The following is a 22877-nucleotide window of genomic DNA, read 5'->3' as shown; positions in this document are numbered from 1 at the left end:
TCAAAGGGGTACATTGAAAATGAGGAATCTTTACTGCAGTAACAGCTCAGCTCAGTGCAGGGAATTTTGCATTGGCACCAGTGAAAATGCAGAACATGATGTTCATGTGAAATACAGAATACACTGCCAGAGTTGTGTGTCTCAGCTCACCCACAGTTTTGCCAGGTCAAAACTTGGTGGTTACTCAGGTAATGAGAGTAACCATTGGAGTGAGCAGTAAATACCCTACCCGGAGAGGACTTCCTCAGCTCAGCCTGCACATGAAGCTTATGACAACCCAGCCCATGAGAACAATGGAGGAGCCCTTTGTGCAGTGTCTGATGGTGTTGGGTCTGTCCTTGCAGAGCAAACACCAGAAGCACCAGGCCTTTGAAGCCGAGCTCCACGCCAACGCTGACCGCATCCGTGGCGTCATTGACATGGGCAACTCCCTCATCGAGAGGGGCGCCTGTGCTGGCAGCGAGGACGCCGTCAAGGTGGGCACCTTCAAGTCTTGCTTGGCTTTGCTTTGAGCAGTGTTTGGGTAATTGAGTCCAGACAGGGTCCCTCTAGAACAAATCTTGCTTTATAGAAGCTTTTGTACTTCAACTACACAGTGTAAATCATGTGAATTATTCTGCTTCAGTCTCAAGGAGGATAAATTTTCTGATCCTCTGACTGACATGTAAATTATAGCTGGGCAGTACAAAATGCTGACTCTAACTTGCGTATCTGGAATCAACAGCAAAACCTCCACCATGGTCTGGTTTTGTGTTTATCAGAACTTTTTTCATTTTTCTTTTGTGACGTTCACTTATCTTTCCCACTTTCCTATAGGCACGCCTGGCTGCCCTGGCTGACCAGTGGCAATTCCTGGTACAGAAATCAGCAGAGAAGAGTCAGAAACTGAAAGAAGCTAATAAGCAACAGAATTTCAATACTGGAATCAAGGACTTTGACTTTTGGCTTTCAGAGGTAATAAGATGGGAATTAATTACTTGTGAGACTTCTTTTTTTAAGTTTGTATTACTTTTGCTGATGTTAGATTTTGTGGAGCACTGTTTACCTTTGAGCAAGTCTAGGTTTATTTTAAAAAAAACTTTATTACTAGTAAAATTCTTGTGGATGTGTTCATGTTATTAGTTATAAACAATAAGGTGAGAAGAAGCAAATTTGCATGGAACTTTTTAGGTATTAAACAGGTGACAAGGTAAAGGTTTAGTAGAAAATTGAGAAGTAATTTGCATGGTTTTACAGCATTATAGTTTCAAGGAGTTTGTGAAACACAATTTGTTCTTCATTCCATGTTTCCTTCTCCATCCCCAGGTGGAGGCTTTGTTGGCATCTGAAGACTATGGGAAGGACTTGGCATCTGTTAACAACCTTTTGAAGAAACACCAGTTACTGGAAGCTGATATATCTGCTCATGAGGTATTGCTTTCTCTTTTAGTTTTGGAAAATAAATCATAGTCATAAGCAAATTCTATAGGTACAACTCCTGATACCTGCTGCAGTCACAGACTTGTCGGAATGTGGTTTTTAACAAAACCTGTAACTGCGAGTCAGATTCTGATTTTCATCCTGACATAATGAGCAGAGAAACAAGACCTGAGCAATCCCTGCTCACTCTCTCCCACATATCCAGGACCGCCTGAAGGACCTGAACAGCCAGGCTGACAGTCTGATGACCAGCAGTGCCTTTGACACATCCCAAGTGAAAGACAAACGTGAGACCATCAATGGGCGCTTCCAGCGCATCAAGGGCATGGCCAGCGCCCGCCGTGCCAAGCTCAACGAGAGCCACCGCCTGCACCAGTTCTTCCGTGACATGGACGACGAGGAGTCCTGGATCAAGTGGGTGTTTGGGAAGTTCTGGGCTTGCCAACGACACTCATATCCTTTAGTGTGGCTTTACAGCTGCCTTCCCACAACTGTGTGTCTATAGGAAATCACCTTTGCTGCCATTACGGAAAAACTGGTTTGGGTGTGGTTTCTTACCTTTAGTTTTCTTTGGTCAAATCCCAGTAAGAAGAATAACACAGTTTAGACTTGGACCAAATAACTAAAATTTCATTCTAGTCTTTTTGGGAAAACTCCTACCAAAAATTCAAACCTTTTTCGGTTTCAAGTACTTTTTTGATGCTAGCCAGTTGTTGCAATTAATCAAATGGTCTTTACACATTGGTGTTAGTACCTCAGGAGGAGGGAAAGAAGTGAGGCTGATAGAAATCATTCCAATTAGAGCACTTCTTTTGTCATGCTTTTAAAACAAACAAAAATTGGACAACTTTACAAAAGGCATCTGTATTTTTAAAAAGAAAACAGTACAGAGCAATTCTGTCCTTCAAAGATAAGTGATGGGCCCTCTGTCACCTTCTTTCCCCCACACAGGAATGTGCTGCCAAGAGCCATTTGCTGTTGTACACAAGGTTTTACATCCGAGACCTTTGCGCAATGTAGAGCAGTTGTGTATCTGAGGGGGTTTTTGTTTTCTTTATCAGGTTGGACCTTTAGAAGTAATTTTCATATTTTATCTTTCTCTCTTCTCTGTTGAATTTAGAGAGAAGAAACTGTTGGTTAGCTCAGAGGACTATGGCAGAGACCTGACTGGTGTGCAGAATCTGAGGAAAAAACACAAGCGCTTAGAAGCAGAATTGGCTGCCCACGAACCTGCTATCCAGGTAAATGCCTCTCCCCATGACATATTTCTCTATCAGCAGCACCCTTCTTGCTTGTGCAGGAGATAAAAGCCAGCAGTAGTTTTGCTGGACCCCAAACAATGCACATGAGGAATGCAGGTGATGTTCCAATAACTGTGTTTCTCTGCAGGGTGTTCTGGACACGGGGAAGAAGCTTTCAGATGACAACACAATTGGAAAGGAGGAGATACAGCAGAGACTGGCTCAGTTTGTGGATCACTGGAAGGAGTTAAAACAGTTGGCAGCTGCTAGGTATGAACTTCTGTAAAATTCAGTATTAATTCAAAGCTACATGGACTCATAATGATCAGATTTACAGAATTTCAGGGTATGGATTATTAGTAATATGGTGTAATAGCACCTATCACTGATCACAGACTCTACAAGACTATTGACAGTGTTCCTCAGTAGAAACATGAGCCTCTCTTTGAGGTGTATGTCGTGTTTAGCCTTTTCTTGCACCAATTGGAAACCACGGACTTGTAATCAGCTGGCTTTAATCCACTACTGGGAGATTTTTCCTGATTAGAAGCTGTTGGGAGAGAATTTGCTTCAGTCCTTTGGCAGCTGGAGGCTTTGTAGTCCAAGGAATTCCTAGAGCTGCAGCCATGGCTGCTGCCAGAGGAGTGAAGTGTGAATGACAGGGTTCAGGCTCTGCACATTGCTTTTATATCTTACAGCTTAATGCCATAAAGCAATGCTGACGAGTTTTACCTTTCCCACACAGGGGTCAGCGTCTGGAGGAGTCTCTGGAGTATCAGCAGTTTGTAGCAAATGTTGAGGAAGAAGAAGCCTGGATCAATGAGAAAATGACACTGGTAGCCAGCGAGGATTATGGGGACACACTTGCTGCTATCCAGGTATGGAGGAAGTTGTCAGCACTTTGTTATTGCATTATTGTTGGTTAGAGCATAACAAACCTTTTCTTTAACTGTCTTTACAATTTAGAGGTTATTGTTGGTTCCTTTTGAAGGCCTACATTGTAAAAAACATAAATTCACTTTATAAAAGCATCCAAAGTTTGTTATTTCCTGTAGAAATGACTTGCAGTTTGGTGTAGCTTTGTATCTCTTGACCCCTGACTGGAAGTCAGTCTCAGTTTCCTTTTGTCCACAGAAAATCAGTAAGTTGTGCTAACCAGCTAAGATTAATTTTTGTCAGAAAAAGTTTATGCTAACTGATTTATAAAATGAATTACTTTTTAATAAATGGTGAGAAATTATTTTTAGAAATGCCTGTGTCTCATATTTGCAGGGTTTGCTGAAGAAGCATGAGGCATTCGAGACTGATTTTACTGTCCACAAGGACAGAGTGAACGATGTCTGTGCTAATGGAGAGGATCTCATTAAAAAGGTGAGCATGAACTACTAAAGAGAGACCTTCAAAGGCTCCCCAGGACATCTTCATGTTACAGTAGACTTGCTCTTCTCTGTCATGTCTTTGAAAAGAGCTCTTACTCATTTTTTGTGGCTGAATAAGCTGTTGGTGTTTTGCTTTCAAAGCTGTTTCTGAGACAGTATCTTTCAGCTGAAGTCCTTGCTCTGTCACCAATGTCCTGAATGCCTCAGATGACTTGAACATCATACAGGATGCCTATATTTTTTTTTCCTCCCTGTCACATAGAACAATCACCACGAGGCGAACATCACTGCCAAGATGAAGGGGCTCAGAGGCAAGGTGTCAGATCTGGAGAAAGCAGCAGCTCAGAGGAAAGCCAAATTGGATGAGAACTCAGCCTTCCTCCAGTTCAACTGGAAAGCAGATGTGGTGGAATCATGGATAGGTATGTTCTGTACTGGAGTACAATATTCGGTCACAAACAAACCTTAAACTCCTTCATTTCCAAAGGTCTCCAGTAGCTCCTCATGTGCTGTTGTAACAAGCAGACCTAAAGCCAGAGTAATCAGCAGTGCTGTCACTGCTTTATACTTCTGTAGTAACCTGATCTGGAATAGAGGGAATTTTAAAATGGAGAAATGACATTTTTGCAAAATGTGTTTCATTTTTCAGGGGAGAAGGAAAACAGTCTGAAGACAGATGATTATGGACGTGACCTCTCTTCAGTGCAAACCTTGCTCACCAAACAGGTCAGTGGTGATGCTGCTGCCACCCCGTGAGGGAGGGAACAGCTGAACTCTTCTACACAAGAATCCATGTTTGAAATATATGCAGGGTATGGGAACGGTTAAAGAAAAATACAATCTAAAATATCTTTTGTTCTTCTAATGCTTCAGGAAACGTTTGATGCTGGACTTCAGGCTTTCCAGCAGGAGGGAATTGCAAACATCACTGCTCTGAAAGACCAGCTGCTTGCAGCCAAGCACATCCAGTCCAAGGCCATTGAGGCCCGGCATGCTTCCTTGATGAAACGCTGGAATCAGCTACTGGCTAATTCTGCTACCAGGAAAAAGAAACTCTTGGAGGCTCAGGAACACTTCAGAAAAGTGAGTGGCCAACCATAGGGCCACAAAAATCTAATTGTGCACTTGATACAATGTACAGACTTGCAACTTCTGTACTTTGTTCATGCTTTTGCAACTAATGATTATGGAGACTTAACGTAAGCATTTCCGAGACGCTTGCAAGGCAAGCTCTTGCTGATGCATGTTAATTCCAGATGAGCTCATAGAGAATATTTGCATTACTGAACAACTGGATCTTTTCTCTTTTCAAGGTTGAGGATCTGTTCCTGACTTTTGCGAAGAAGGCCTCTGCCTTCAACAGTTGGTTTGAGAATGCTGAGGAGGACCTGACGGATCCTGTGCGCTGCAACTCACTGGAAGAAATCAAAGCCCTGAGAGAAGCTCACGACGCTTTCCGTTCCTCCCTAAGTTCTGCCCAAGCTGATTTCAACCAGCTGGCAGAGCTCGATCGCCAGATCAAGAGTTTCCGTGTGGCCTCCAACCCCTACACTTGGTTCACTATGGAGGCTCTTGAAGAAACCTGGAGGAATCTGCAGAAAATTATCAAGGCAAGTCAGTAAGAGAAAGATCCTCTTCAAAGTTTATGACCTTTCAGTTGTCCCTGGAAGTTGTTCTCTTGAGTTAATGGGTACAAGAGCTTGTCACCATAATACAGGTCAAAATATCTCAAAATTTGTGAGCAAAGAAAAATTGCCATTAACTATAAACTTGTGCTATTGTCAGTTGTTCTCATGGTTTTCCGTTTGTGGTTCTTCCAAAGGCAAAGCACTTGTGTCTCACTTCCTAACTGGAATATAAATTTAACTTCTCTGCTGTGCAGTGAAGCAACTGCTGGTTCAATTCCAGTTCTCAGGGCTTCAGTTCTGAATTACCACTTGAGATGCTTTTCTATAGATGTCCAGGACACTGAGTACTCAATCTTGTTTTGAGGCTTACACCTGTGCTTGGATTCAGCTTTTAGCTTTTTCTTTCTGCTACAGGATGAGACCAATCCCTTTATTTCTCTGAAATTACTGTTGTTCATTTCTCAGGAACGTGAACTGGAGCTGCAGAAGGAACAGCGAAGGCAGGAAGAAAATGACAAACTGCGTCAGGAATTTGCTCAGCATGCCAATGCCTTCCATCAGTGGATTCAGGAGACCAGGTATAGTTTGTCTTTCCAGAACTTGCCTTTAGAGAATTCCTTAGGTAGTATTTGTGTGCATCCTCCCTCTCTTTGGACTGTCAAAGCTGTAAATGTTTCCTACTGAAAAACAGCTCATCAGGACTTGTCCATTCCATGCAGCTGGGATTTGAGGGAGGCCCCATTAGCTACACGGGACAGGAAAGCCCTGAAACACCAGACTTTAAAAATGTTCCTATTTCTGAATTCATTTTTCTGCAGTAATTCCAGTTATCCAGGACTTCATTTTTCTCCAGTTATTCCTGAACTAGGCTGCAGCACAGCTGGGGAGATAGAGCACTAATAGCTCCAAGCAGACTCTGAAGTGCCAGAGGCATTTCTGTTAATGCCCCTTTTGTATTGAGTAGTGTATTTGGAATCTTACTGGAGTTCAACTAGACAAAGAAGATGTCAAAAAAGCTTAAAACTTCGTAATCATTTCTCTGGGCTGCTGTCTAATAATAACCCTCTCAAAGGCGAGGGAGTAAAGATTTAACAACTGTGTTAGAAATAAAAACTCTCAAGGTTGAGCATTGCAGGTCTCTGTGCTCAGTCAGTGCTGTCAGCAGCTCTGACAGGCTTACGTTGGGGGTCAGAGGAGGTGACTTCTGTTCCCTGTAACCCTGTGATTCTGTCTGTGTGTTTACAAATAGTTCTGTGTCTTCATGAAATAATGAAATATAAATATGATTTTTTAACTTTTTGATGTTTGCTTCCCACCCGAATCTCTGTCCCTCTCTTACTGTCTTGTCTCTGTCCTGCTGCCTGATGTTTGGATCTTCACATTCTACAGGACTTACCTACTAGATGGGTTAGTATTGAATTTTATATCTTTCAGATTTTGGTCATGTGTTCTGCTCTGTGTGTTTTCTCCTGTTGTTACATCGCTTGTGAAAGCTGCGCTCAAACCCCTTTTATTTGAAAAGAGCAACCTTTTGCTGAGGTGCACAGACACAGGAAACAAGATTATGGAGTAGTTAACTATAAACCAGTAGAAACATAATTTCCTAGTCAAAAGCGGAATTAAAATGGGCAGCCACTGGCACACCATGGAAGTCCTGACTTTTGCTCTTGCTTTCTCTGAGGGCTTGCACAGGAAAAGGCCCCTAATTTGAGAAGATATGTGAGAATGTAGCTGCTTTCCAAAGGCAGGCTATTCTGACATTTGTAGTTTTTCAGCTTAAGAGACTGGCTTAGTGAAATAAAGCATTTGACCATAGCTGTTCTGAGAACAATGAAATCCCCAAAGTATTGACTGGTTTTGATAAGGAGAAGGGAAGATTCTTACAACAACATTTTGCTGAAATTACGTATCTTAAAACTCTGTAGTCTGCAAATATGAACTGTCCATTTTTAATCTGCTGCAGAACATGGCCCACACAGATTTCGTCCTTGACAGGAGAAAACCAATCTTCCAACATGAATCCATGGAGCCGTTGGAGTTTGCCAGCAGTTTTAAGCCCACTCTGTGTCCACAGGAATAGTTCCTGATGAGAATGTATGCTGGCCATTTTTCTGGAAGTGGAAAGGAAATAATAAGATCTTGAAATGTTTTCAGACTACCAAAGCTTCTGCAAATGTGTCTGTCCAGTTTAAATTTCTTCAGCAGGACAAGTCTGAGCACAGTGGAAGCTTTGTGATGTGATGTCAAATGCCAACAAACAGTGTCTGGACCAGGGTAGAGGCTGTGTTTGAGCCTGTGCACAGGGCTGGAGGAGGCCAGGGCCTTGCTCCTAAAGAGAAAGCTTTTCTTAATAAAAGAATGGAATCTTAGCAGATAATTCTGCTGCTTATTTGCTCTGTAATGATCACAGTCTCTTGTGTTCTGCCAGATAAAAATAGTTTGCCCTGTTTTTGTTGTACAGTTTAATGGAACGGAGCAGATTTTCCTGGAATGGATGCTGAATTCCCTGCTCCTTTGTCAAGTAGTGTTGTAGATTAATTCTGGTATCCAAGAACGAGTGAACAGAAAGGAGCCATTCACTGAAAGATGCAGGGTCAGAGTTAGAGATCCTCATGCCAGGCTCTTTTGTTGAACAAATTACCAGAGGGCTGCTGATACGGCAGGCAGAATTTGTCCCTAATTCTGTGTGAATAGATTAAAAACATGGATTTAGTTCCAAGAGGCACTGGCTGTGCTTAGCCTGGCTTGGCAAGAGGGAAGGCAGAGCTTCAGGGAAGTGTCAGAAGAAGAGCTGCCGTGCACACTCCTTGCTTTGCAGCTTGTGTGTGCCCAGCACTGCCTGGGAAGGATGTTCTTTGGGGAAAGGGAGTAAGAACAATTTGGAGTTTAGGAAGAAAAATGCTTTTAAACAACCTGTAGATGAGTTAACTGCAAAACTTCAGTTTGTCTCTTAGCGAGACTCACTTTTTTGTGACTTACACTAAAATAATAACAGTTTATTTTTGTGTATGTGCAATCAGCATTTAAATAATTTTCTCTCATTAAGAACTTGCTTGTGTTTGCTGCAAGGCAGTGCTGGCTTGGAGTGTGGCTCCACTGCAGTGGTCGTGTTTTGGTGTGTTCTTTCCTCTGTTCTTTCTTTCTTCCTTTTTGGAATTTACTTGGTTTCTTTCCTTTGACTAGCATAGCATATCGTCGTGTCATTCGTGTCTATCAGTATGAAGTTGGGGATGATCTATCTGGAAGGTTTTTTCCTCTTATTTTCTTACCTCACTTTGGTTTTCAAACGCACTCTTTAATTCCAAGGCTCGCTTTCCTTCCAACTAACTTTCACGGCTTAGAGATGCTTGGAGGTTTGTTTCCCTGTTGGTTCTTTCCACGGTTGGTTCCCAGCTTCCTGCTCAAGGCTCTGGGTGCGCGCTTCGTCTCTAGGCGGGCATTGAGTCTGAGCCTTAACCCTGTGGTGAGAAACACCCAGATGTTTGGTGCATTTTCATTGCTACAGAGTAATTCAGCACTTGAAATCCCCATTCTCAAGAAGCTCAAAAGCATGTGGGAGTACAGAGTCCAGTGGGGATGAAAAACTGGTTTTAGTGACTGAAATAACGGATATTCAGGTTTTAGGAACTTAAATACCCGAGTCAGAGGACACCCTACCTGCACAGCACCCAGACTCACTGTCCATGTGTGGGTCATCCAGTGCGAGCTCTCACCGTATGTGTTGGAAGGACAGAGATTCCCAAACACGGCTGCTTAGAAATTGCTTGGGATCTTGGGGTGGGGGAAAAGCAGCATCCAGAGACTGTCCATAGCTAGTCTGTGTGAAGGAGATCTTGGAGCCCCTGGCCACAGTGGTGACCTGCATGTAAAGGTCAGGGTGGAAATCACTGGGCAGAGTGGCTGAGCCTCAGCTGCTCTAGGTGCAGCATGGAGAGGTGGGGTGGGAAAGGCACTTTTCCACCAGGCACTGCTGAGCAGCAGAGGTCTGTAGCTCTCTGCAAGGATTATGCCTCATTAAGATTACTTTTCAACCAAACCAGTAGTTCTCACCATCCTTTTTTACCCTCATTTTCCCCTTTGTAACACATCTTTGTAGAGCTCCTGTACCTGACTGCAAATACAGCCCATCCCCAGTGACTCACCTGCAGTTGGTGTGTGTGGTGTGTGCTGGGCACGGGGCAGGGGGGTGGAACTGCACTAAATTCTAATTCCATGAGGTCCAGTAAAGCGGGTGCTTTCAGTCTGGCATGAAGTGTGGCTGCTGATCACGTTGCCTTTCAAATGGGGCTAGAAATTAACTATATACAGAAATAAGAATCAGAAAAAATGTACAGTGTCAGTCTGAAATAGGATGAGTCAGAATAAACAAAACACAAAACCAGTGTTTAAATACCTGAAAGGATTTTTCATTTCAAGGAAGGACTGTTAATTTCAAGCCCCACATGCCTTTTTTTTCGAGATAAGTGCCTTCTCTCACTGTTGTTCTGTGTTTAGATCATGTATGGTGGAGGAATCAGGAACGTTGGAGTCACAGCTGGAAGCCACTAAAGTAAGTGATGTGCACCTATGGGTAAAACAGCATTTCCAGCTGGCTTGGGAACACAGGGTGGGAAAGGGAAATGCATGTAATTATATGGGAAAATCTTAATTGATTTTAGACATTTGGAATACTGAAGAGACCTCTGGGATTATCTATTTACGTATCTGATGTCTACTTACATCACAGGCCATTAAACAACACTGATGTAGTTTTCCTTTTTCCTAAAGGAGGTGGGCTAGGGGAGAGAGGATACAGTATTTTCAGCATATTTCCCATGAACCTAAGAGGTTTTTTAGTCTCCAGAACTGGTTTGCAAGCCCTGATTTCCAATAGCGAGCATGAAGGTGAACATTGCTCTGAGTCTTATTTCACAAATCCCAGTATTATGTACATAAAGTCCTAGGAGAAAGAGAAAAGTATAACCCTTCCTCCCCTGCCAGCCTCTGTTCTAACTTTTTAAGGTAGTTGGGTTTTTTTTTTGGTGCTCCATGATTTCTCTCCTCTTTGCTCCCTTCTCACAGCGCAAGCACCAAGAGATCCGAGCTATGAGGAGCCAGCTGAAGAAGATTGAGGACCTTGGAGCAGCCATGGAAGAAGCACTTATCTTGGACAACAAATACACAGAACACAGCACTGTGGGGCTGGCACAGCAGTGGGACCAGCTGGACCAGCTGGGGATGAGGATGCAACACAACCTGGAACAGCAGATCCAAGCCCGGTACTACCTGGCCCACGTGTGGTTTGAAGTGTCTGAGTGGCGGGGGGGGGGGGGGGAAGACAGGAGCCACAGCTGCTCGTGCCTGCAGCCAGCCTTGCATGGTCTGTGCCAAGGACTCTCCTGTGCTCAGACCAATGGATGCAGTGGGCTTCTACATCCCCACCACCTCCCAGTTCCCTTCAGAGGGATGAAGTGGGCAGTTTTGGAATAGCTCCCATTGGCCATGAGCAGTGGTGGGATCTTAGTGGAACAGTTTTATTCTGTGGAATAAGTGTGTACAAGTGTTCCCACACTGAATGGTTGGTTGTTCCTGTGTCCTCACCATGTGGTGCAGCTGCTGGACTCAGAGTACCACAGCTCAGGAACTGTTAATCAGCTTTGCTGCTTCCTTTTCAGGAACACCACTGGAGTCACCGAGGAGGCCCTGAAGGAATTCAGCATGATGTTCAAGTGAGTTGCAGGGAACACCTGAGAGAGGAAGCCTTGGGAGATATTCCTGGCACATGGATGGCTCCTGTTTACAGGACCCATTTGTGGCTCCTTTGTTGTCTGCCCCACTTTGTGCCGAGCTGTTCCATTCTCTGCCAGAGGGCAACAGCCTCCAGCCCCTGCAGCTGGCAGTGCCAATGCATTCCAGCTGGGAATACAGCTGGGGTTTTTTTTGTGGGGGAGGGGTGATTTTCAAGCAAAGTTAAGAATTTGTGCGTATTTTTCATGTATGCTAGATAGAATTTTTTATTGATACAAACTCATTTGTCCAGAATAGGGGCTGGTTGTAACCTTGATGTAGTTTTCAGCCCCATTTACAGCTCTCAGGATTCAATAACTGACACATGGTGGGTTCTGTTTTTATGTTTTTAGGCACTTTGACAAGGACAAATCTGGACGACTTAATCACCAGGAGTTTAAGTCTTGCTTGCGCTCTCTCGGCTACGATCTGCCCATGGTTGAGGAAGGAGAGCCAGACCCTGAGTTTGAGTCTATTCTTGACACTGTAGATCCCAACAGGTACGTGGGTTGGACCTTTCTTGTACTGTAAAATACACAGAGGTGTTGGCTGGAAGGTCCTTCACAGGCTGAGAGCTGTGGTTATTTTTACAATGACTCACGTGAAAGCTTTTAGGAAGGCAAGACTGTCGTTTGTAAAGAAGAAATTCAGAGAATGATCTGGTGTTGAGTCTCCTGCGTTAAGACTTCCACTCCTTCCAGAACAGTTCCAGGCCCTCTCTGGAGGGCCTGGTAGTGCTGTGCTCTGGGTGCTCACACTGTGTTTCGCTGGCAGGGATGGACACGTCTCGCTGCAGGAGTACATGGCCTTCATGATTAGCCGGGAAACGGAGAACGTGAAATCCAGCGAGGAGATCGAGAGCGCTTTCCGTGCCCTCAGCTCCGAGGGGAAGCCCTACGTGACCAAGGAGGAGCTCTACCAGGTAAGTGCTGGTTGTCAACCCCCAGGGAGGAACACACAAGACTTTTGTTCAGATGAAGCCCAGCACTAGTGGCTTGGAGGCTCATGTCACTGGGGCTCAGTTCTGACCCTGCCAGGAGATCCCCTGCAGCAAACACAGAAATTGCTGTGACAGCCTTACTCAGTTGCTTTCTTGGCTCTATAGAGGAAGAGGAAAAGCTTTACATATCAAAGAACCGATCAGGTTCAGTAAAACAAGAGCTACTCAAAGGCCTGGAAGGGAATGCACTGTCCTCAGAACTTGGAGCTTCCCCTCCATCATTTGGGAAACTAGAGGGGGATGTTTCTCCAGACAGTGATTCAAAGGAAAAGCTTGAGCCTAAGCTTATACAGTATGAACATCTCCTCCCTCTTGCTGCCCTGCCAAGACAGCAAGTTTTTCCTGTCTGAATACCACCAGCTGGCAGGGAAATAAGAGTTTGCAGTGCTTCCTTGTGCCAGTTACCTGTTCTGTCTTCTATTCGGTGGGAAGACTCTGGTCAGGTCTTCCAACCTGTAACCAAATAGTACCAACAGCGAGAGCATTTCCATCTTGGGCGTAGTTGTGCTGCTCTGGTTTCTGCCCTGGGGAATGGGAGGGCTGCCTGTCAATGCCCCTTGGCAGCCCCAGAGCCCTCTCACCCCCTCGCTGTTCTCTCTTTCAGAACCTGACCCGGGAACAGGCCGATTATTGCATCTCTCACATGAAACCCTACATGGATGGCAAGGGCAGGGAACTGCCTTCTGCCTATGACTACATAGAATTTACACGTTCACTCTTTGTGAATTGATCTGAAACACTAGTACCAAAAGATGCAAAGGACATGCTCACGTTTGCTGACTGTAGTTCTGCATGTGTCTCTCTCTCTCTTTGTGCTCTACAATAATCAATGTTACTTTATGATGTAACCTTAAAGTGCTTAGCTTAAAACTCTTAGGGAAAAGAAACATGTTGCAGTGTGCTTCAATAAAAGTTACTGGTCGAACCACATCATCTTGTGTTTAATGGCTAAATGCAAATTTAACTGTTACATGGAGGCAACTCCAGGTGTTGGTTACCTGAGTTTTCCAGGCCAATGCTAGAACAGGTGAGTGAGGAACTGTTCCTGGAGTCACTGCAGTTACAAGCTTCACATAGCTGTTGTGCTGCTGCCTTAGTCCATGATCTCACTTGCCAGCTGTTCCAGGTAACTCATTTCCTTTGGTCCCTGCTCAGTGAAGTCAGAGCTCAGCTGCCAGACTTTGACTGTCCCAGCAGCATCCCCTGCTGCCAGGAGCCGCGTGTGCTTGGTGTTAAATTCCAAACAATACACGGGGCAGTCGCTCATGGACTGCTTCAGGGACACAGTGGGCTTCTGAATGCTCCTCGCCAGGTCAAACAGGTGCACCTCTCCTGCAGACACAGACACTCATTGCAGCTTCATGGCAACAGACATCGTATCTAACAGCAGGTGAGTATCTGCTTAGTCTGGGACTGAGAGTTATTTTTAAGCTGTTTCCCCTGCTGATGGGTGTCTAGGCTGTGACAGACAGCTGACATCACTGCAGGCAGCACAGATTTGTTCTGCTGTCAGAAACCTGAAACCAGCTTGCCAAATTCCGTGAAATCTCCATTCTTTAACTCAAAAATGCTTGGGCAATTTTCTAAGGAAAAAGTTCTCATTTTAAACCATTAGTTCTGGAAGTAGATGTCAAAAACAAGCTGGAAATAGATTGAGCCACAGTGATCTTGCTGTACTGTATTTCTGTGCATGACTTTGGCAACAGATTTAAAGGTACCATCAGAAGTGAAAAATAACTGTGCTGGGTCGCCTTGCTAAAGTTAGAAATTACTCCTTTGTACTAATTACACAGTGCAGACAACAGCCACTGCTCTGTGCTTGTGGGATCTGCTAACCAGTACAATCGACTTGACTAATTAACACCCACCACACCTTAATTTTATGCTCAAGAGGAGGCACCTGCAGCTACTTGCCTTCCCCAGACGCAGCTGCAAAAACCAGTGGTCGAACTGGAGACCAGCATACACAGAACAGGTATTTCTTGGATAACTGCAGAGCAAAGAGGGGCTGTGTCTGCAACATGGAGTGGAAGTGAACTTGGCCATCGGTCCCACAGCTCAGGAAGAGGTTCCTGGGGGAGGGAGGAAGCAAGACACAACTCTTCTTGTTTTATTGCTAATGATAAAGAACAAAAATCAGTCAAGGAGCATGACCTTGGACAATATTCCTGCTTTGTAAAGGTCTGTGTTTCCTAAAGCAGCAATTGCCAGGCTGTGCTGTGGGCTGTAGAGATGTAGCTTTGTTACTGCCCTCAATTAAGCTTAATGAGGGCTTGTACTGACCACTGATGAGTTGTGGCCCAGGGCTTCGTGAGAACTGCTGATCTAGAGCTGGACATTGTTCGAGCTGGGCTTGTCTCATGCAAATTAAATGCAAACCTGGGCTGTCAGCATGTTTCACAGAAACAGGGCTTGGGGCCTCCACGGATGGTGGGGTGAATTGCTGGCAGAGATGGGAGCTTCTCAATTAAATTCTGGCAGCTACTGGTGAGTTTTCTGATGTCAGAAAAATCTTTAGTAAGATACTTAGTGATCTGCCCAAGTGAAGGACTTTTTCATCTCCTTGGCTTTAAACTGAGTTTTAATTGTAACAAACAGGCTGATCTAAGGAATGTGCTAATGTTGCTCATGTGCCCATATGCAGCATATTCCAGTAGGCAGCTTCACCAGAGCCAGTGGATGTTGTTTCTCCTACAACCGGAAATTCCCAATGCCAGGTGACCGTTTTTTTGGAACTTGTACACACCCCCAGGGGCTATTTGAAAAATCTGTGTTTAGAGCCTGGCAACGATAGTGTCCCACATGCAGCACTTGCCTGTGGAAGGGCGAGCAGCTCACAGAGTACACGGGTCCAGCATGAGGGGAGAAGGCGAGTTCTGCCGGTGCCCTGAGGGGAACGGAGCCACCCGGCCGCAGGAGAGCCAGAGTCTGCGCTGCAGTGGAGCACCTCAGGGAATAGCCGCCTTCCACGCCCACAACAAACACACCAGGATCGAAGTGTGAGAAGGACAGCGAGGTCACCCCCACGGCTGCCTCTCCCCAGGCCATCTGGGGAAAGAGAGAGTTGGTGTCAGCTGGGGCTCCAGAGAGAGGCACACGTGGGCAGAGCCTGCTGGGGCGTCAGTGGGCTGTTCACAGCACTGCTGGTGACAGCTCTGTGTTTCTAGCTCTGCTCAGCCTTTAATCTCTGAATCCCTCCTACAACGGGGTTCACATAAATTAACATTACAAGGAAGTTCTCCATCCCAGAAACTTCTCTTTAGAGCATGGCAAAACCTCAGCTGTTGCCAGTCTTCCAAGAATGATTTCCACATGGTAAAGGAGCTGTGCATCAAGGGTTAGCATGTTCAGAAGGGGCTCTTCCTGGCCCTTCTTGGAGCAGGGCAAGTTCTGACACTTGGGCTCCAGGGTTCAGAGTGTTTTTGTGGAAAGAGCACTCTTTGAGCTGCTGAACTCACCTTCTTCAGCCGAGTGCTGCGAGGGATCTGCTGAGCCACGATGGCAAATCCTTCGGCCAAGGCCAGCTGCCCATCCCGCTCCTCCCTCCACACGAGGATCTTACCATCTGTTGCCACACTCAACAGCCGGGAGTGGTTTCTGTGCTTGGTGTCAGGTAACCAGTTAACCTGTTCCAAATGCCATGAGCTCAGGACAACAGGGACTGTCACAACTGCCCAGCCCATGCAGCCTGCGGTGACTCTATCTACCCGGACATAGGAGCAGAGCCAGGCACCAGCCTGGTACCAAACCAGCTTCTGCTGGGAGCTGGCACAGACACTGATGCAAGGAGAGAAATGCAGCCAGGTTTTTAGGCTGAATCTCCTTTGCAGTTTCTATGGTTCACCTGGCCTCAGTTTTGGGATGGGCATTTATGGCACTTTCACACAGCTCCAAACAACAGCATTTTCCTGACTATCAGATGAGAAAAATACACAGAATGTCCAGAGTCACAAGGCCCCAGAAGGCAAAATCCTTAGGAAGCCAGACCGCGTGACATGCTTGTAAATCCCCTTAAAGCATGTGGCTTTAAGCTTCCAAGGATCAGTGACACTTTGCTGTTTGTGTTTTTAAACCACTCCAAGTATCACTGGCGGCATCTCCCTTAATAAATGATTACAGTTTGAGAATGGTCTGCTCTTAATTTATCCTGGACTGGGAGAAGTTACTTTTTACAGGCTAAGTGTCTGTTCAGGAGCTAGATTTGGGGGAAAATAGCCAACCAGAAAAGAATATAACTGCTGCAATGTCTGTGAACTGCCTGGCTGTGGCTGGGAACCAAAGGGATGACAAAGAGCAGTGCCAACTCTCACCTGCCCCAGCCCTGTCTGCTGTCAATGTTCTCTGTTACCTGATAGACTGGGTCAGTGTGGGTGTCATCTGTCATCCCTGTCCTCCAGATCACAGGGTCTTCTGTCCTGCTGGTGTCCCACACCACCAACTCCCCACTGAACAGGCCACCTGAAAGGACAAAACATCTAAGGTCTGACAGCTCAGAACAAATGCACAAATGGAGCAATGGCAGAAACAGACCCACCAGCTTCAAAGGTTGGGCAGCTCTGTGCAGGGCACAGCCAGGTCTGGTGTAAGAGAATATTGCCCTGCTGAAATAAGTATATTATTCCCCTACAGCCAGGACAAGATTTCCTTCTGTCACCTCTCTCTGAGAAGATGATAAAAAAGCAGATGTCACTGAAGAGGCAGCAAGTCCCAGTTCAGATGCAACAGTGCACTTATCTGTGTTAGTGGGCGTCAGTTCCTCAGTTTGAGGGCTGCAACACTTCCTTTTACAGGAAATCTGAGGCTGAACTTTGAGAGAGAAACCAAAGGATCCAGGTTGCAGGAAAAAAGGGTATGTTTCATGCATGGTCTGAGGTAAGAACAACCCACCAGCTATCAGTGATGGTTGGGAGGGATGGAAAGCCAGGCACATGACAGAACTGGGAACATCCACCACCAGGTCAGGGTGCTGTGGATTCAACCCTCTTCTGTCCAGATTCCAGGTACAAACATAGGATTTTTCTGTGCTCCAGTCCCCATCATCCAACCTGAAAAACAAAAAGCTACATCTTGCCTTGTGTGTTCCAGGGGCTCCCAGTCCTGCAGAGCTCTGGGATACCCCACTGGTCACCTCAATGTGCTGCTTTGTGTTCCCCCATGAAGGAATCATGAGAGGATGGAACTTCTCTGTTGGCTGGTTTATCCAGGATCTGCCAGGGCACATATCAGTGCTTACAACAAAGTGCTAGCCAGTAAATTTCGGGTACAATTTCCCTATTCCAAGACCTACTCACCATTTAAATAATGGGAACAATCAAAAGGGTGCATATGGAAAGTTCATGGAAGGAATTCTGCTGAGGGTACCCACAGACACAGAAACCACATCCTCATCTGCAAACTGTTGTAGGCTGGGAGAGCAGAAGGAGCAACTAACATACAGGTTTGCCCTGTTTTACTCTTCCCTACATATTCCCTCATGGATACCCTTTTTGCTGAGGCTTTTAATCTAAGGAAAGGAGAGCATTAAAGAAAAAGAATAAGGGCAGCAGTAGGGCCAAGAAAGAGGGGGCTGCTACAGGCATTAATGGATTAGATAAATGATTTGTGCAACCCTTATTTCAGAAATCCTTAAACATGTGTTGTTACATTCCATGGCACCAGGCACATGCGTGAACAGGTGCCAAGTTCATCCAGAGTGCTCAGAGACCACATTAAACATCACGATCGCAGTGAAGATAAAGCACATTCTCCCAAACCTCACCTACAGATATTTGCAACTGCATCTGCTCTTCACATTTTTCAAACAGAATCTACCTAGAAACAAATCAGTAAGATCATGTATCCCTATTCAGGGTGGGGGGAAGGTAGAAGAAATAAAAGATATAATTCAGGACTTGACTGAGATTTTGTTACTTTGAAGATTAATTATTTAACTTGCATAAGGGGTGTGTATATATAGATATATATATATATGTCAGTATATTACTGCAGAGAAAGCAAACATATCTAGATCTCAGGTCAGCCTGAGACATCACATCAGCCTCAGCTGCACTCCCAAATCCATCCGGATACTCACCGGCCATAGGAACATGCAATGACAGATCCCGTGGCATTCCATGAAACACTGGTGACCTGCAGGTTTTGATCCTGAGCCTCTGAGTATGACAAGGTATGCAAACACAACACCTGGAAGAGATCAAATCCAAGCACTGAAGCAACAATCCCCAAACAGAGAGAAATGAGATTTGTGCCCACCGCTGATGTGATTGTGTGATTACAGTGTGGGGTTTCCTCAGTCCAAGAATTTATGTGAAAAGGTTGTTGAATTCCTGTTGGGAAACAAACCCACAACACAAGGGTCACTCAAACACAACCTCTCAAGAGAGTACACACTCTGGAAGGCTGTGCCTGAGAGTTTACAGCAGCTGCCAGGTGCGAGTCTGGCACTTGCTGAGCTCCACAAGTAACAGTTTGAAAATGCCAGTCCCAACATGTACTGTCTGATACAAATTGCTTCCATTCCTGAGCACCATGCACTAAACAAACATAATCTAAGCAGGAAGAGCTGCCAACTCACTGACTGCAACTGTTCCTAGATCCCTGCTAGGCTGGAGTGCTTTGAAGGGGCTGAAGAAAAGCCTACACCAACTGCAGGCTTCCTCCTCTCACTGCTGCTACAGCTCAGTCACCAGCAGGAAGAACAGTTTAACCAAAGAAGGAGAAAGACGAAAAAAACCCCAAGGCAACTCAACTGGTAATGTTTAATTAGAACCTGGCAAGAACAATTACAGCAGTAAGGACTAGAACTAACAGAGTAACTGCAACCAGCTCCGTGTGGACAATGACCTGAATTCTGTCACTTACTGTTTCATCCTGATCTGTCCAGTTCACTTCAAAGCCATCAAAGGCATGACTTTTCCAGTTTTTATTTAGCTCTTTGATAACAGCATCCTCCACTCTCTGAAGGAATGACAGAAGCCCAGTGTAATCTACTTGGACTTCTTGCTGGAAGTCTTGGACAGCATCTTTCCTCAGTTCTGTCTGCACCGCAGTGTCTTGGGCTGTATGAGACTGCACTGCAGCTTCTGCTGTTGAAATTTTCCCAGTCTGGCAAGTTTTCTAGTAAAAGAAGACAGGCAGTCTATAAACCAAGCAGAGAAACAAATGTTGCACAAAGCATTCAAAGCACCTTCCCCGTCCTGCCGTTTCAATGAGACATTCCAGCCCTTCTGCACAGCTCTGGTTCATGGTTAAACACAGGGTACCTTCGTACCTGCCCAGGTGTTGGTGATGCACTTGTGACTTTCTCATGATCTGATCTGAGGCAGAGATGCCCGCATGCCAGTCAGATTCAGGCAGTGCTTTACAGCACGGAATGGGAAGGACGGGAGAAGGCAAGAAGGCAGCGAGCTCCAGAGTAATGAGCGAGCAGCGCACACGGTGACAGGGCAGAATTATCAATTCTCAAACTGCGGGGCGGCAGCCGCACGGGCTGTTCTTTGCCGATTCGCACACAGGGGCTAAATCAGCAAAACGCTGAAGGGACAGAGCCGGTGTCCCCGGCCCCTGCACGGTGCCAACAACTCCCTGAGAGGGAGGTCTCGGTCCCGGGCCGCGCTGGAGCCGCGGGACCTGCGGAGGGGCCACGGACGAACATGGAGGGGGCACGTCAGGGCACGATCCCAGGAGGTCCGGGGAAGGCGCAGCCCTGACAGCCGCGCCCTGCCCGGCCCGGTGGTACAAGAGCGCGGAGCGGGGCTTCCCGGGGGTCTCTCACCACCTCGCAGCGCGCGCTCCGGGCGCTCCTCCACAGCGACTGCACGTCGGCACCGGGTTCCGTCCTGTCCGCGAACATGCCGGGACCGGAGAGGGCCCGGCGGTCCCCGGGGGGATCGGGGGTCACTCCCAGCGGTCGCGGCCTGCCGCGCTCCCGCCGCCCGCGCCTCCGGTTCCCATGGGGACCGGCCCTGCGCGATGGCGTCACCCGAGCGCCGAGCCCGCCGGCCTGCGAGCGGCACGCTGAGCTGGGCGGGGCCATGTTGGGGAAGGGCGCGGAGCGGCTGTGCTGGGTGGGCGGCGGCTCCATGCGGGAGAGGGGTGCGGGTTATCCCGACACCGTTGTTAGGGCCGTGGGTGCGGCGGAGGCTTCTTCTTCCCCTTCGGTCGCTCCCTGCGCTGTGGCCCGGCTGGTCCCGCCGCGGCCACGAGTGGCAGCACAGGGGAAGGGCGCGGGGCTGCCCGGAGTTAAGATGGCGGCGGGGAGGGGGGATTGGGCGCCTCGTGAGGGAAGCTCTGGTCGGCTGTCGCCGTGTGCTTGCCCGGAGAATGAGGCCGGGGGCCGGCTCAGTGCACACTTAGTGCCCGGGGTGTGCTCTGGCTCGTTGCTTTGCTCTCTACCTTGGTTGGTTTTGATGGGGGAGTTACGGTAATTTGTGCCGAGGGTGAATTACTGCGTGACCGAGCTGGCTGCACGCCTGCGGGGCAGCTCTCCGGGAGTCACCCTGGCCCCTGGTAACAGCCCCGGTAGGTGGATAACCTGTGCTGTTCCCTTCCGCAGGGACAGTGACTGGTGGTGCAGCTTCTTTAAGTGATTATTCCGAACAGGTATGACTCTGCTTGGAGATTTTTTCTAACTAACTCATTGGAACAACTTGATGATGAATGCACAGGCTAAATTTAGTGCTGGCATAAGCAGGCACAGATGCACCAACTTAAGTGGAGTTATTCCGGCTGTTGCTGGGAAGGAGTCTGGCTTGTGTGCAGGAATCAAGATTGCAGGATACAGAGTAGGAGCTCAGAACGGTTGTAGTGCTTTCACCTCTTGAGCACATGTGAGTCCATTTATATCAGATCTGAGTGCAATGGCTCTTCTGAGGAATTTAAAATACGACACAATTAATAGTGAAGTAAGAGTCCCTAAAACGCCTGGTAAAGAACTCTTATAGCCATTTTACAGACAGTGAAACTGGAGCAGAAAGAGGTTCAGTGGCACCTCCTTCAAAAGCAAAAGGTCTCAGTGGAACTGAATCCTCCAGATTTTCAAATCCTGGCTGGGTATTTCCTGTGATTCTTCCCCTGACTGGTGTGAACCATCACGATGCCCTATAGAAGAGCCAAGAACATAAAAGCATAAACACTCTTGGGCTGGACTGATGGCCCTTTTAGCCCTGACATCTCTCTCTGATTAGCACAGGAGTTAACCTGACTTTCCAAAGTTCAAGTTTGGTGTCTCCAGCAGCAGCTGGTTCATGTGGAAGTGCAAGCAATGTCCGGATTTAACTCTGAGGACTTTCCCAGCCTGCTTCTCCTGCAGACAGGCTCCTTGCTTTGCGTCACTGCATGGGGCAGTTTTTCATGTGTTGAAAAACTAATACTAAATATTTGAACCCAATAGCAGAGTGGTTTTCCTAAGAGGGTCTTCATATTTAAGATTTATCCTCTATAAATAGATCATCTTCAGTCATCATTAAATTATCTTTAATTGGTATGATTAGAACTGCCAAGGCATATTACTCTTTAGTAGAGGAGTAAATATTATGAGTGTGAATTAATATACAGGCTGCATCATCATAAAAATGCTAAGCACAAACTGCAATTTAAAAACTTTAAATAACTTGTTCGGAGAACTTAAGGAGAAAAGTCTGGAGTTTTTTGAGATGGCAAAGAGATAAAACTGGAATTTAAGTATGTGAAACAGACCAAAATAAATCCATTTTTTTTGGTGAGTAGTATGCAAAGTTACTGCAAATGTCGAACACGTTCGCTGTATCGTGGTGCATGTCTGGGCTTTTTCTTCCCCGAGGACGAGAAAGGAACAAACAGCTCCAGACAAGGACTGTTCTAAGAAACTGCACTTTGATCCTTTATTCCAATTTATCTGGTTTGCTGGGGTTTCAATATATCAAAGGTATTTCAAGAAATGTTATGTTGCGCTTTTCTTCTGACCTGGCAATATCAGAATATGGATGCTTTTGTCTTCACATCATAACACATCAGAAATAAGGCAAAATCGGGGATAAGTGGGGGAGGGCTGTTACTTGCCTGAGGCTACCCAGTCTCTCTAAAGTGGCTGCTTTTACAGTGCTCATCTGTGCTTTTTCCTCTCTGTTTCATGAGACAAAGTGTATGAAGTTTTAACTTTCACATAATGGAGCAAATCAGCATCAGAAAACAACAAGAGAAGGTTGAGGTAAAGAGAAAACAAAAAACAAAAGCGAGGGGGAAAGCATCAGGAAGAAGACTGAGCCGTAACAAGAAGCTGCACGCTAGCGTGTGATCGCTGTGACCTGAGCAAGAGAAATACTCTGAGCTGCATCTCAGGAAAAATTTCCCCACTAGTGGGTGCAGTCGCTGCCCTCGATTTGTGATAAATGCAACTATTCAGTTCTGTTGAGGCGAAACAGCAGACTGTACCCGAAAATGGAAAGACATAACTGAGCCTTCTCCT

General features: G+C 46.2%; 2 protein-coding genes across 5 annotated transcripts in view; one reads left to right on the top strand and one right to left on the bottom strand.

The window, feature by feature from the left end:
- The window catches only part of SPTAN1 (spectrin alpha, non-erythrocytic 1), a 46234-nt gene extending 32874 nt beyond the window's left edge, over window positions 1-13360 (top strand). For 2 of the 3 annotated variants that reach the window (XM_082295459.1, XM_082295460.1), the window contains 21 exons: window positions 345-476; window positions 817-954; window positions 1306-1410; window positions 1625-1833; window positions 2540-2660; window positions 2809-2930; window positions 3406-3538; window positions 3933-4031; window positions 4302-4461; window positions 4689-4765; window positions 4913-5122; window positions 5353-5649; window positions 6133-6245; window positions 7057-7074; window positions 8851-8913; window positions 10162-10216; window positions 10729-10925; window positions 11322-11375; window positions 11787-11933; window positions 12208-12355; window positions 13038-13359. In XM_082295459.1, the coding sequence (XP_082151585.1) occupies window positions 345-476; window positions 817-954; window positions 1306-1410; window positions 1625-1833; window positions 2540-2660; window positions 2809-2930; window positions 3406-3538; window positions 3933-4031; window positions 4302-4461; window positions 4689-4765; window positions 4913-5122; window positions 5353-5649; window positions 6133-6245; window positions 7057-7074; window positions 8851-8913; window positions 10162-10216; window positions 10729-10925; window positions 11322-11375; window positions 11787-11933; window positions 12208-12355; window positions 13038-13163 (2724 nt within the window). In that variant the 3' untranslated portion in view covers window positions 13164-13359. Of the gene's footprint in view, window positions 1-344; window positions 477-816; window positions 955-1305; window positions 1411-1624; window positions 1834-2539; window positions 2661-2808; window positions 2931-3405; window positions 3539-3932; window positions 4032-4301; window positions 4462-4688; window positions 4766-4912; window positions 5123-5352; window positions 5650-6132; window positions 6246-7056; window positions 7075-8850; window positions 8914-10161; window positions 10217-10728; window positions 10926-11321; window positions 11376-11786; window positions 11934-12207; window positions 12356-13037 lie in introns of all 3 variants that reach the window. The other variant, XM_082295461.1, reaches the window with a different exon arrangement.
- On the bottom strand, window positions 12387-20363 carry DYNC2I2 (dynein 2 intermediate chain 2; the record flags this gene model as incomplete). 2 transcript variants are annotated; one of them, XM_082295462.1, is made up of 10 exons in its annotated part: window positions 20208-20363; window positions 19295-19549; window positions 18507-18616; window positions 17321-17478; window positions 16782-16891; window positions 15892-16059; window positions 15249-15481; window positions 14348-14505; window positions 13432-13765; window positions 12387-12478 (listed from the first exon to the last, which is right to left on the bottom strand). In XM_082295462.1, the coding sequence occupies exons 1-9, from the start codon at window positions 20283-20285 to the stop codon at window positions 13527-13529; spliced, it is 1509 nt and encodes a 502-aa protein (XP_082151588.1). In that variant the 5' UTR covers window positions 20286-20363. The 2 variants fall into 2 exon arrangements, with proteins under 2 accessions (XP_082151588.1, XP_082151589.1); XM_082295463.1 differs by lacking the exon at window positions 12387-12478 and having other exon boundaries at window positions 13527-13765; window positions 20211-20363.
- Between the last annotated feature and the right edge of the window lie 2514 nt (window positions 20364-22877).

Source organism: Coloeus monedula, assembly GCF_965178545.1.
Source record: "Coloeus monedula genome assembly, chromosome: 21".
NCBI lineage: Eukaryota > Metazoa > Chordata > Aves > Passeriformes > Corvidae > Coloeus > Coloeus monedula.
The sequence above is the reverse complement of the archived record's forward strand: the minus strand, read 5'-3'. Positions and strand labels throughout refer to the sequence as shown.